We start from the raw sequence: 11,676 nt of genomic DNA on the forward strand, positions 1-11,676 counted from the left end.
CAAAACAAAGCAGAAAAATCTTTAACATATGAGAGCGAGTTAATAAAACCATACTCGATACCTTAGATTGTTGGGTGGGAAATCTGCATTGGTTGCTCGGGGGACTTCTCCTTGAGATCTGGGTGGAAAGGGAAAAGGCTACCCGATTCTGGAGGCTTGGCCAGGTGAGACAACCGGAGGCGGCAGGAATCGGAAAGGCTGAAGGCAGTTGAGAGAAAAAGCCAGTGGCAGGCTCCCGGTGAATAAATTGGTGTGTTGGGGTTGCCTAAAACCCACCCACTTCTCAAGCGCACTTGAGATATTTCTGACCCCGACTCCGCGTCTGAGGCGTTTTGTCCATAAAGGTGGCTTCATTTCAGATTCGCGTCAGATTCTACGGGTTTTGGGGTTTGAAAAAGCATAGAGTTTAAAGGGTTTAGGGATTCTGTGTAACGGGGTGTTTTTGCGATTCTGACTTGGGGATTTTTGGCGATTTCCACTTACTTTGTCAATGTTTTTATTAATAAATTTTTATATATTTACTTTTTCTCTATAGATCCCTCTCTCTAGATTTTTTCACTTTTTCTGAAATCAATACCAAAACAAAATTATCAAAAATGATACTAATTTTCAACCGGTTCATAAAAATTGTCGCTTTCCTCACTTCTTCACTTTAAGAGTTTATACAATTTCTCACAATATTCTCATAGTAATTCTGTTCTTTATCTTAAAAATTAAAGGTTTTAATATGTGGGTATTTATATTTCTTTTATATATATATTACTTTAAAATTACATTTTTTTTTTTTTTGAAAAATGTGGATAGTTCCATTTAATTCAAACATGTCAATTTTTTCGCTTTTTAAAAGTTTGTTTGATTACCAATAAATGAAATTACAATATATAACTAAAAATATTGTATTTTAAATTATATCAATGCTATTTGATTTATTATAACTAAAAATGTTAGGTTGATATAAATTGAAAAGTATGTGAGTGAGATAATAAAATTGCCCCATTATCTAATATTAGTACTAAGTATTTAAAAATTCATTGTAAAAATCATTTAAGTAAAAACAATTAATTAATTTAATAAATTATTTTTAAAAAATAAAATTATTTAAATATTTTAAATTTTATTAATTTTATTAATTAGAACAATTTATAATTTAATTTTAAAAACACTTACTCTATTAAATACTTTTTATAAAATTTTTAAATATAAAAAAATATCATATAACTGTTTAATTATATACATTTTTAAATTATAAAAATATTGGTGAATTCCACTTGCTTTATAGCATTTTAACTTATAATAAATTTTATTATAAGTTGAAATGTCAAAAAAGAAGATGAGATGTAAGTTGTTTTCAATCAATTTATATATAAATGAAATTTTTACATCAAACTAGATAATCACTTATATATAAAATCATTTATATTACAATTACTTACAAACAATCAACTGGCCTTAAACAAATAAAGAATTAAATACTTATGGTAGAGTTGGTAATAAATCAATCTTCCTCAATCCCTTATATTTATTTTTAATGGATTAATTAATTAATTTTATTCTATTTTAGTTTAAAATTGTAAATAAAAATTGATGACATCAAATATAATTCGTTTTTATTATGGAATAGTAAAAAATAACAATAACATAAAAATAAAAATAAAATGTATTTTCAAAAACTTAAAAATAGTTATTATCTTTTAATACTAGTTATTATATATTTTCAACACTATATATTTTTCATGTTAAATATACAGTTGATTTCCGTATTTTCATATTTTGTATGATTTTTTAAATTAATAGCAATGTTTAACACGGTTAAATAAAATAAATAACAATAAAAACTCTTCATTGGTCTTGACGTCATAGTTTGTGGAATTCGAGTTCCTTATGACTTGTGTTTAGCTTTTCTCCTTTTTAATAAATTTATGATTATATTTTTTTATTAATTAATCATAATTATGAGCTTCTTACCAACTTAATAGCTTTAAGGATATGATTACAAAACTGACATTCTTGTGGTCATAAATGGGCCTCAAGATATTTATTTGAGTAAAATAGTGATTAAAACATGTTGAGTTATGTGAGCCGTAAGCTCATCTTTCTTTTTCTTTTCTTCAAAAAATTTGGAGCTTTGTTTATTTTTCAACCTATTATTTCTTTCATCCCATTGGCACAAGACTCACAACCCACTTCATCCAATTAATTAATTAATTAATTAGTTAAGCATCTTTCATAACCCAAACAAGTAAACCTTATCTTTTCTTTGACTCTACTCTAGATATATCTTTTCAAACTTGCCCATTGATTATATCAAACACAAAAAAGTAGATAAAAAAATATATATATTATTTAATTTTTAAAATATAAATTTTATTTTAAATTTTTAATTATTGGTCCACAGAACATTGTAGGGAATGTTATGTAAAATATAATTTTCTCTTTTAATTAGCAAATTTTTTTTTACATGCATAAAAATTATAATTCAAAATCACTTGTTTAAGATATTTAAATATCCACAACTTAGTTTGGATTTTATTATTTCTATTCTTTACATCAGGGTATTCAATTTTTTTTTTTACTAATAGACAACAAATGCTCCGTTATGGCATTTAAACATAATAACAATGAAAATGAGAAAGAAAAAAATCCCAATTTTATTGCTCCATAAATCATCAAATAAAGATACATTAGTTAGAGATAAAACATATGATTCACACAATGACCTCCTTCCATAAATTTCCTTACTTCCTTGAAAGTTAATGACATTTTTGCCCCCATTTTCCCTTTCTTGATGTTGTAATGCAAGCCATGATCAAAATCAAGATGTCATTCCTTTGAGTTTTAGCATTCTCTGGACATCCAATATTGGTCCTCTTCCTCTAAAGTCAGCAAAAACCTTAAAAAAAGAAAATTTACCAAATAATAAGAAAAACATCAGTTATTTTAATAAAATAATTTAAAATTTTATTTTATTTTTAATAGGCTTATCATTATATATGATTGAAACTTGTTTAATTTGATCATTCTCACCTCATTAGGAGGTATTCCACCACCAAAAGAAAGGAATGTATTTCGGAATTTAAGACCAAGCTTCCTGATACCCTGAAAATAAAATAACATAAAATAAATTTATCATTTTTTTAAGTAAATTTGTTTAGTAGATTTTTTTTTTCGGTTAGTATATTAGGTTCTATTCTTTTGCAATTAAATCATGTAATATATTATTTAAAAAATAAAAAATAAAATACTTACTTCAGCGTTAGACAACCCCACACCCTCCAATTCTGAGAAAGCATCAGCCGCAATCACATCGGATAACTGCAACAATAAACCAAAAATAATAATAATTTTATTAAAACAAGTTATATTTGCATAAATAAATAAATAATAAAACAAATTAAAGTGGAAATAAAGGCTATACCAGATAATCAAAGAACACAGAACCATATTGACCTGTGATCACATAATATATGGAAAAAAAAAAAACCAAAACCAAAATATCAGTTAAAATTTATATGAAAAAACGAATATTTAAATATATATATATATATATATATAATGGAAGTTCATACCTCCAAACTCTTGTCTCATGGTGCTGCAAAGGGCTTTGTTTTGAGGAAGAGGAGGAAGGAATTCACTTTCTGATTGAATCCTTTGGTAAACATCATAAATAGATTCAGAGCCACCAGGAGTGTATTTTGAATGTAATTCCAAATCCACACTAGCAATTTCCACCTGAAAATTAAATAATAAATATTTTTAAAAACTCATTGAAATGTGAATATTAATTTATTAAACATGTATAAAAAAAAAAAAAAGAATTTACCCAGCTCTGGAGTTCTACGATGAGAGATTTTTTGGTTGTGACAATGTACATATCAAGAACATTATCAGGAATAGGGGCCCCTGTTTGGTAATGTTTTCCCATTGCCTTCATGGTGTCCCTGCAAACACAAACATTTAATATATATATATAGATATATATATATATATGTTTAATTATAATAACTATTTTAATTGTAAACAAAAGAATAATATTAAAGCAGCAGCATCATTATTATTATTATTATTATTATTATTATTTTATAATAAATGTAAACGAGTAATTTGTTAAAAAAGTACATATGTTTTTTAAGTATACCATGCACTTTTAGCATGTATAAAAATTTGGTTTCTAGTCTTCACCTGCATATAAAAAAACTTTGTGCTAACAGGCTAAAACGCCATTATTATTATTATTATTATTAGTAGTAGTAGTAGTAGTATGGCTTTCGTGATGTTGAAATGTATAAAAATTAACTTAATAAATAAATAAAATAATATATAAAAAAATACTTAATGGTAATACCTCTGGAAACACCAGTAAATCATAAACATGGAAACCAATTCATAAGACCCGGCATCAAGGTTACGAAATCCGGCAACCATGTTTTCCTCTTGCTGGGTCAGTATGCCTTGAAGTGCATGTCCTATCTCATGGAAAAGAGATCGAATCTACATCAATAAAAACCATATATATATATTAATGAATAATTTAGGATATTAGACGAGTTAAAATGTACTTATCTTGAATGGTTTTAGAATCAGGATATTTCATGATCCTCTCCTATCACTTATTTTTTTTATATTGTTATTAGAAATAACATTTGTCAAACTATGATAGAAAAGAATTAAAAAATAACTTGGTTCTAGAACCAAATAACATAAATGACGTTTAAATAAACAATTATAAAAACCTCGTAGAATCCCATGAGAGTGGGAGTGTTAGGAGTGGGAGCGGTGTATGCTGCTCCAATCAAATAAGCCGGTAATCTAACTGATTGACCAGGACGAGTAAGTGTCTTGCTATGCACAATGATTTCACTAGTCCAAAAACCACCATATTTTCCTGCTCGATAGTATGGATCAAGAAAGAGATGTCCAAGAGGTTGGCCTTCGCTATCTTTCACAATGAAAAATCTCACATCTTCATGCCATACCTATAAATTTATTTTTATTTAATATAATAATTAAATATATACATTAATAAATCAATAAACATGAAATAATAATAATAAAGACTTACTGGAGCTTGGCCATCTGCGGGTTCAATGACAACACCAAACATTTTCTTTACGGTGGCAAAAACTTGGTTAATTAGTGCTTCCAGAGTGAAATATGGAGTCACAGAATCCTGCAAGATTAATTGTAAATAAATTTTAATAAGCAAAATATATATTTTTATAGATATATAAAATTGTTTAAAAGTAATAACCATAGCACTAGAAAAATTAATTAGACCAAATACTGACTTGATACTAAAATGTAATTAGATTTGAATAAAAATCATCATGAAAATATATATTTTTAATAAATAATTAATAAAATTATTGAGAAAATACGAAAAAATAAAAAATAAAACCTCATCTATGAACTTTGGATCACCAGCGTTTTTTATCCACTTCCAGTACCCAACATCCCATTGTTTCAAATCACTGGCCGCGCTTGGATCTACGCTTTGAACAAAGCTCTTAAGATCATCAATGTCTACACACCACCAAACAAAAATAAATAAATAAAATATATATATACACAAATTATTTGGAGTATATACACACACACACACATATATTTCCTTAAGGAAAAGAAAAAAAAAAAAGAAATACCTTCAGTTGACAAAGCTTTTGAGGCTTTTCTTAGATTTTCAAGAACACCTTCAACCATTTCCAATTTCGCCCCCAATGTCATCTTCAAATAAATAAATAAATAAATATTAAGCAACATCAAGATTTATATAACAGTATATATAATAATTAAGCATTTAGAAAAATGATATAAATATATTAAAACAAAAGAAAGAAAATACCTTAGCAAAACTATCATATCCAAGAAGTTTAGCAAGATCGTGTCTAAGTGTCAGCATTTGCTCAATGACTGCACCATTATCTGTGCTTCCGGAGGATGATTTCTGAATGTCTGCAAGATAAAACTCTTGACGCAAAGAACGATCACAAGCATGATTAATGAGAGAAGTGGGACCCAAATCTGAATCAGCAGGGAAACAGATTTTGCCAAGTGTGTTCTCTGCTAAACCCTGCCATCAAAATATATATATATATATATATATATCATCTTAGATTAGCTTAATTTAATATATATATATATATGTAAGTTTATGTATTGTATTTAGAGTGATAATTTTCAGTACCGTTAGTGAACTCAGGTTTCCAGACATATCTGTTAAAGTGGTAGGTAGAACACTGACTGATTTTTTCTGAGCCATATCTTGCACAACATAGTAATCTGCAACTGAATTTCCTGCGTATTGTTCTCCCAATGTGTCCAGTTGCTGACAATTAATTAAAAAAAAATAAATAAACTCATTTATATATGATTTTAATATGTATATATATATATATATGTTGTTTTATTAGTGTGTTTACCTCCTTGATTTGCTTGACTTTCTGTTTATCTGCAGCACTGAGTTCAACACCATTTTGTTTTGCTTGCTCCAAGTAAACTGCCACATTTATAAATTTAAACATGTTTTTCTTTTTAGTTTATAAAAAATTTAACACAAACCAATAAATTCACTTATTAATAATTTTTGAAATCCAATGTTTAACTAACGTTTGACAACACTTTGCTGAGACTTAGTTAATGTTGAATAAGAAGAAGAGGCTTGAATAGCTTTGAAGGCATTAAGAATCGGAACGCTTGTCCACAGCTTGGTCTCCAAATCATCCAACAAGTCCTAAAATATAAACTCATACTCATTAATAATAACAATAATAATAATAATTTTAGAGTAAAAAGTGTAGGTATATACAGAAGCAGTGCCAGCAGGATCAGCAAAGTTTACTAAATCAAATCGCATATAGTTTGCCATCATATAAGCGAACACTTGAATCCGATCATAGATCTTTTCCAATGGCCGCACTAATGAAATATAATCCGGTTGCGCTGCTGACTCTAGTGCTGCAAGATCTTTTTCCTGCACCAAATAAACATTCGTTACTCAGTACATCATCTAGACTGGTTTAGAGTCTATAATTTTTTTTTAAAAAAAAAATAAAAAATAAATGACATCGAATCAAAGACTTATTAAAAAGAAAAAAATAATATAATATAATATAAAGATATAATATTTATTAATTACCAACTGAGAGACAATTGTTTTGACACCGGGAACCAAATGATCAGGTTTAATAAGGTCATAAGGGGGAATGTCCCAATCCAAAAGGAGAGGATTGGTTTGGGTAGCATCTTGTTTAGCCAAAAAAGGGACAGAAGGAGAGGGATTTGAGGAAGTGAGGTGCCGAGCCGTGGCAGAGACGGAGGAGCAAGTGAGCTCCGCCGTGAAAATAATGGCCAAGGCCAATAGACCAGGCCTAGCCATTTTATTCGGCTCGGTAAAATTAATTACAAAGGAGTGAAGCCAAAGTGTGAGATGAAAGAAAGGAAGAGTAAAAAGGTATATATATATAGAGAGAAGAAAGGAATTGTTTCTGTTGGATTTGTTGTTGGTTTCTTGGCTATGTGAAAAGATTGGACCGGGTCTTATGATCCTAAATTTAGAGGGAATTGAATGAGCGATGGCCCATGTTATTAATTTTTTTTAAAATTTAATTTAATTTAATTTAATTTAATTTTGTTCACATTTATATTGTAAAAAAAAGTATATTTGACAAGCATTAACATCAACTGCCAATTATTAGTTCATCAACATCGGATCCCATATAAAATACTAAAATGTTTGTGTCAAACTAAAAAGACAAATTTGAATTTTTGAGGTAAACATATTTGAATGTTAGCTAACAAATTGAAGCATGATAAATATCTTAATTAAAAAAATAAATACATATTTGTCTTGTCAGTGTTTTTTTTATTCAAATGTCATAAGGCAAATATATAAATCTAATCCATTATGTTGATCATTGATCATTGATCATTGACACGATAAAAAAAACACTATAAAAACAATTTCTTATAAGTAATTTATATACTTTGGCAAATGATGTTTTTGCCCTCGATACAATATTTTTAAAAAAACCATCTATTATATTTTTTTTGATTAAAATATCTCATTAATTAAGATGGCAATATCAAAATTCCTTTAAAACACAAGTATCTATAAAATATATTTTCTCCAATGGGCTTTACTGATTATTTTCAAAACATAAAAAAGAAGAAATTATATTTTAAAATACGTAAAATAAATACAATAAGTAGAATATCAATTTTGGGAGAAATTTACTAAATAAGATTTAGGCTTAGTTTGCTAAAGCAAATAATTTTAAATTCGATTCTTTTCTAGAGTTTTTATCCCCTCTCTCAAATGATAAAAATATTAACATAACTTATTTTAACGATAATTTAAAATTAAGTATATTTTAAATAACTATAATGATCTAAAACATTATCATATCAATATTTATTAATTCTAATTAATGTTTTGGATAATGATCTAATCTAAATGTAATCGCTCATGTCCCCATCTAACATTCATTTAATATTCAATCTATGGTTAAATTAAGTATATATCTCAATATTTTTATTATTATACTAAATTTGCTATAGGGGTAAGTAATTTTTTTTCTACTATTAATTAATTAATTATTTGGTTTATACATATGGCATATTAACATTGTGCTCTATAATATTATAGTATGACATATTTACATGCTTAAATATCATATATTATATTTTAATTATTTCTAATTAAAAAGAAACATCAAATGTCGAACTTAAATTACATACTATATAGAAAATCATAATTGCTATATTACATCTTCAAAATATTGGCATCTCGAAATTACAAAAAATAAATTCTTATAAACAATGGAACACGTGTAACACTACTAATTTATTTATTTATTTATTTATTCATTCTATAAAATACATAAGCTTCTTTGTCAAAAAGCTAATGGAAAATTCTCAAATTAACTAAATGAAGTAAAGGATGGACAACCTCCTGGGTGGGCTCCTGGGTGGTGATGGCGGCGGCGCTCGCGGCGGTTCCCTTGCAAAACCTTCGAAGCAGGCGGCTAAGAACGACTCCCGTTCCAGTCTCCCCTCCGGTGGTGGCGGTGGCGTGCGACCAGGCTTTTCTTACTCGCAGACCGCTCTTTCTCCTGTTGCAGAGGAGCGTTCCACTCCCCCTCGGTCCTCCAATACTCCTCATCCTCAGCAAACCCAAGAGTGGGTAGTGGTCAACAGGGGAGGTAAGCGTCTCTCTTCGAGCCATGGCCTTGGCCGTAGCTCATCCGGTAGTTCCTCGTCTACGTTTGTTCCCGCTCGTCCCGGTCCTCGTCCTAATGCGAAGCGACGCCGCTCACCTGAGTCCCCTTCCCAACCTTGCACGCGGTGTTTTCGGGTTGGTCACCGGGCGGATGAATGTCGTCACTTGATCGTCTGTTTACGCTGCTCCCGGGCTGGCCATACAGCATCGTCGTGCCAAATGCCTTCTCGCTCGAAGACTGGTGAGGGTTCGCGACGGGGTAACCTTCCCTCTGTTCAGAATCGTGGTGATTCCTTTTCTCGTAGTGGTAGCGGCCAGGCCAACCTTGGTGCTGGCAACTCTTCCCCGCCTCGCCGTCAGGTGCCTCCCCGCCCTGAGGCCGCGGCCCGGCCCTTCTAGAGGCCTTCGGGCCCCAGCCGGGGGGTATCTATCTCCATCCCTCTCTCTCTGGACATCATCCGTGCGAAGAAGGAGCTCAGTTTTGTAGTGGTGGCCTCCTTTATCTCTGGATTCATCTCCGCCAATAAGCTGCTGGAGCTAATCGCCGTGGAGTTGGACGTGGATTCCATCGGCTATGCATCTGGTTTCTGCGGGGACTCCTTGCTTCTCAAGTGCTCCGAGGAGGAGATGGCCAAGAAGATCACCAAATTCTCTGATTTCAGGTGCTCCTCCGCTTACGGCCTTTGCACCGTTCGCTTCCGCAGATGGTCTCCAGAACTAGGCTCCTCCGGCAGAGCTATTGGGAGGACCGATTGGGTCCACATCTGGAACATGCCGCTCCACTATTGGGGCTTGAACGCCGTCTCCGACCTGCTGAAATCTTTTGGAGAGGTGGTGACGATGCGTCGCAATGCGGAGGAGCCATCGTCGGCGCTGAGTGCTTTGGTGCGCCTGCGTCCCTCAGTGGTGCTCCCTATGACGATCGAACTTAGCGTTGGCATGCGTCGTTTCCTGATTCTCCTCACCGATCGTCGCTCACCGGTGCCTCGCTTCGACTCCCAGACGGACAGGTTCTCTCTCCCGGACCGAGTCCATGTTGCTGTTCCTATCCTGGCGAACCCCAAGGGCAAGCAAAAGCTGGTGGTTGAGGAAGGCCGGAAACGTGTCTCGAAGACTTCCAATGTTGTTCCGGATGCCGGCGAGAGCTCCAGCCATCGTCCGGTCGCCCATGAGGGGGGGTTCTCCAAAAGACCGTTGGTCTTACCCCGCCCGTCATGTCGACCGACGTTCCGTCGTTGCACTCGCGCGAGCGACCGGTGGATCGCCCGCACCCCCATGAGCGGCGTCCGTACGGTGCTGTCGAACGCGCAGTGGTTCATGGGCGGCGTTCCTCGGACATGTCGACTGGTGAGAAGTCCCGCGATGTGGTTCTCGGGAGAAGCTCCTCGGACGTGTCGATGGGAGAAGAGTCTCGCGATCCATGCAGCCCCATATCTCGGGGCATGCCGTTGGAGTCTGATCGCGAGGCTTCACGTGAGGAAATCTCCTATCGCGCAGATCCGACGGCTGTTACTACTCCCATCTCGGTCTTCCCATCCCGAGGAATTATAACGGTGGATGATGTTTTGCCCGTTGCAGCTCAATCCTGAGGCAGCTGTGATGCTGATCTGGATTCTTTGATTGTTCAGCAGCCCATGGGCCTTGGTCCAGGCCTTTGTCCGGGCCCGGAGAATGAGTTATTCAAATCTCAATCTCTGGGCCCTCTTATGAGCCCAAGTAATGTTGAATTCTCCAAATCTCAATCCTTGGGCACTAAGGATGGGCCTTATTCCACCTTGGGTCATGAGGATGCATTGCTTTCACTGTCCCCTTCCCCTTCTTTGGGCCAAGCAGTGGCTGATTCACTGACCCCGATCCCCAGTGATTCGGTAACTAAGGTGTCATGTGAGGGCAGTCTATCTGAGCTGCTTCCAGTGTCTTTTAGGAACCCTGATCAGCACCCGGTGGGGATCCACATCCCACCAGGTTTCACTTGGCATTATATGCTGGGCATTTGGTCTATCGTCCCTAAGGAGAATACCCTTCTCCTTGACTCCTTCCTCCCGGAACCCTCTTATTCCTTGGCAGATGGTGGGGACGTTGATGAGGAGCAGTTGGGGGACGATCTTGCTGTTGAGGCAGATGACCCTGACCTCAATCACCTTGCTCTTGTCCCTTTCGAGCCCCCTGCGCAGTCCCTTGAGGCAGATGGTGACCCTGATTTACTGATTACTGATGATCCGATTCAGGAGATGCTGCCACAGGTGTCTTCTCTTCCCCAAGCACAACGTAAGAGTCACAGACAGAAAAAGCCCTCCTCCCGCTGGAATGAGGATGCAGGCTTCTTGCAGCAACCTCCCCGCTCTACCAAGAACAAGACTTCAGGGGCATCGCTTGAGGGTACGCCTACTGACTTTCTGTCTATTAATTCTTGGAGTGATGCTCAATTAATTCAATATTGTTTAGCATGTGGCATTAAATTT

The 11,676-nt window shown here is 34.0% G+C and overlaps 2 protein-coding genes across 2 annotated transcripts; both read right to left on the reverse strand.

The window, feature by feature from the left end:
- Window positions 1-2,666: 2,666 nt before the first annotated feature.
- Window positions 2,667-4,378, reverse strand: LOC120262371 (probable cytosolic oligopeptidase A). The gene is made up of 7 exons (XM_039270467.1): window positions 4,343-4,378; window positions 3,821-3,938; window positions 3,567-3,729; window positions 3,416-3,447; window positions 3,247-3,312; window positions 3,025-3,096; window positions 2,667-2,890 (listed from the first exon to the last, which is right to left on the reverse strand). The coding sequence occupies exons 1-7, from the start codon at window positions 4,369-4,371 to the stop codon at window positions 2,813-2,815; spliced, it is 558 nt and encodes a 185-aa protein (XP_039126401.1). The 5' UTR covers window positions 4,372-4,378; the 3' UTR covers window positions 2,667-2,812.
- A 304-nt stretch (window positions 4,379-4,682) lies between these two features.
- On the reverse strand, window positions 4,683-7,372 carry LOC120260183 (organellar oligopeptidase A, chloroplastic/mitochondrial-like). The gene is made up of 11 exons (XM_039267623.1): window positions 7,133-7,372; window positions 6,803-6,967; window positions 6,604-6,727; window positions 6,417-6,493; window positions 6,182-6,322; window positions 5,840-6,067; window positions 5,640-5,721; window positions 5,396-5,520; window positions 5,286-5,291; window positions 5,060-5,167; window positions 4,683-4,973 (listed from the first exon to the last, which is right to left on the reverse strand). The coding sequence occupies exons 1-11, from the start codon at window positions 7,370-7,372 to the stop codon at window positions 4,683-4,685; spliced, it is 1,587 nt and encodes a 528-aa protein (XP_039123557.1).
- Between the last annotated feature and the right edge of the window lie 4,304 nt (window positions 7,373-11,676).

The sequence above is a fragment of the Dioscorea cayenensis genome, chromosome 5, assembly GCF_009730915.1.
Source record: "Dioscorea cayenensis subsp. rotundata cultivar TDr96_F1 chromosome 5, TDr96_F1_v2_PseudoChromosome.rev07_lg8_w22 25.fasta, whole genome shotgun sequence".
Classification (NCBI taxonomy): domain Eukaryota; kingdom Viridiplantae; phylum Streptophyta; class Magnoliopsida; order Dioscoreales; family Dioscoreaceae; genus Dioscorea; species Dioscorea cayenensis.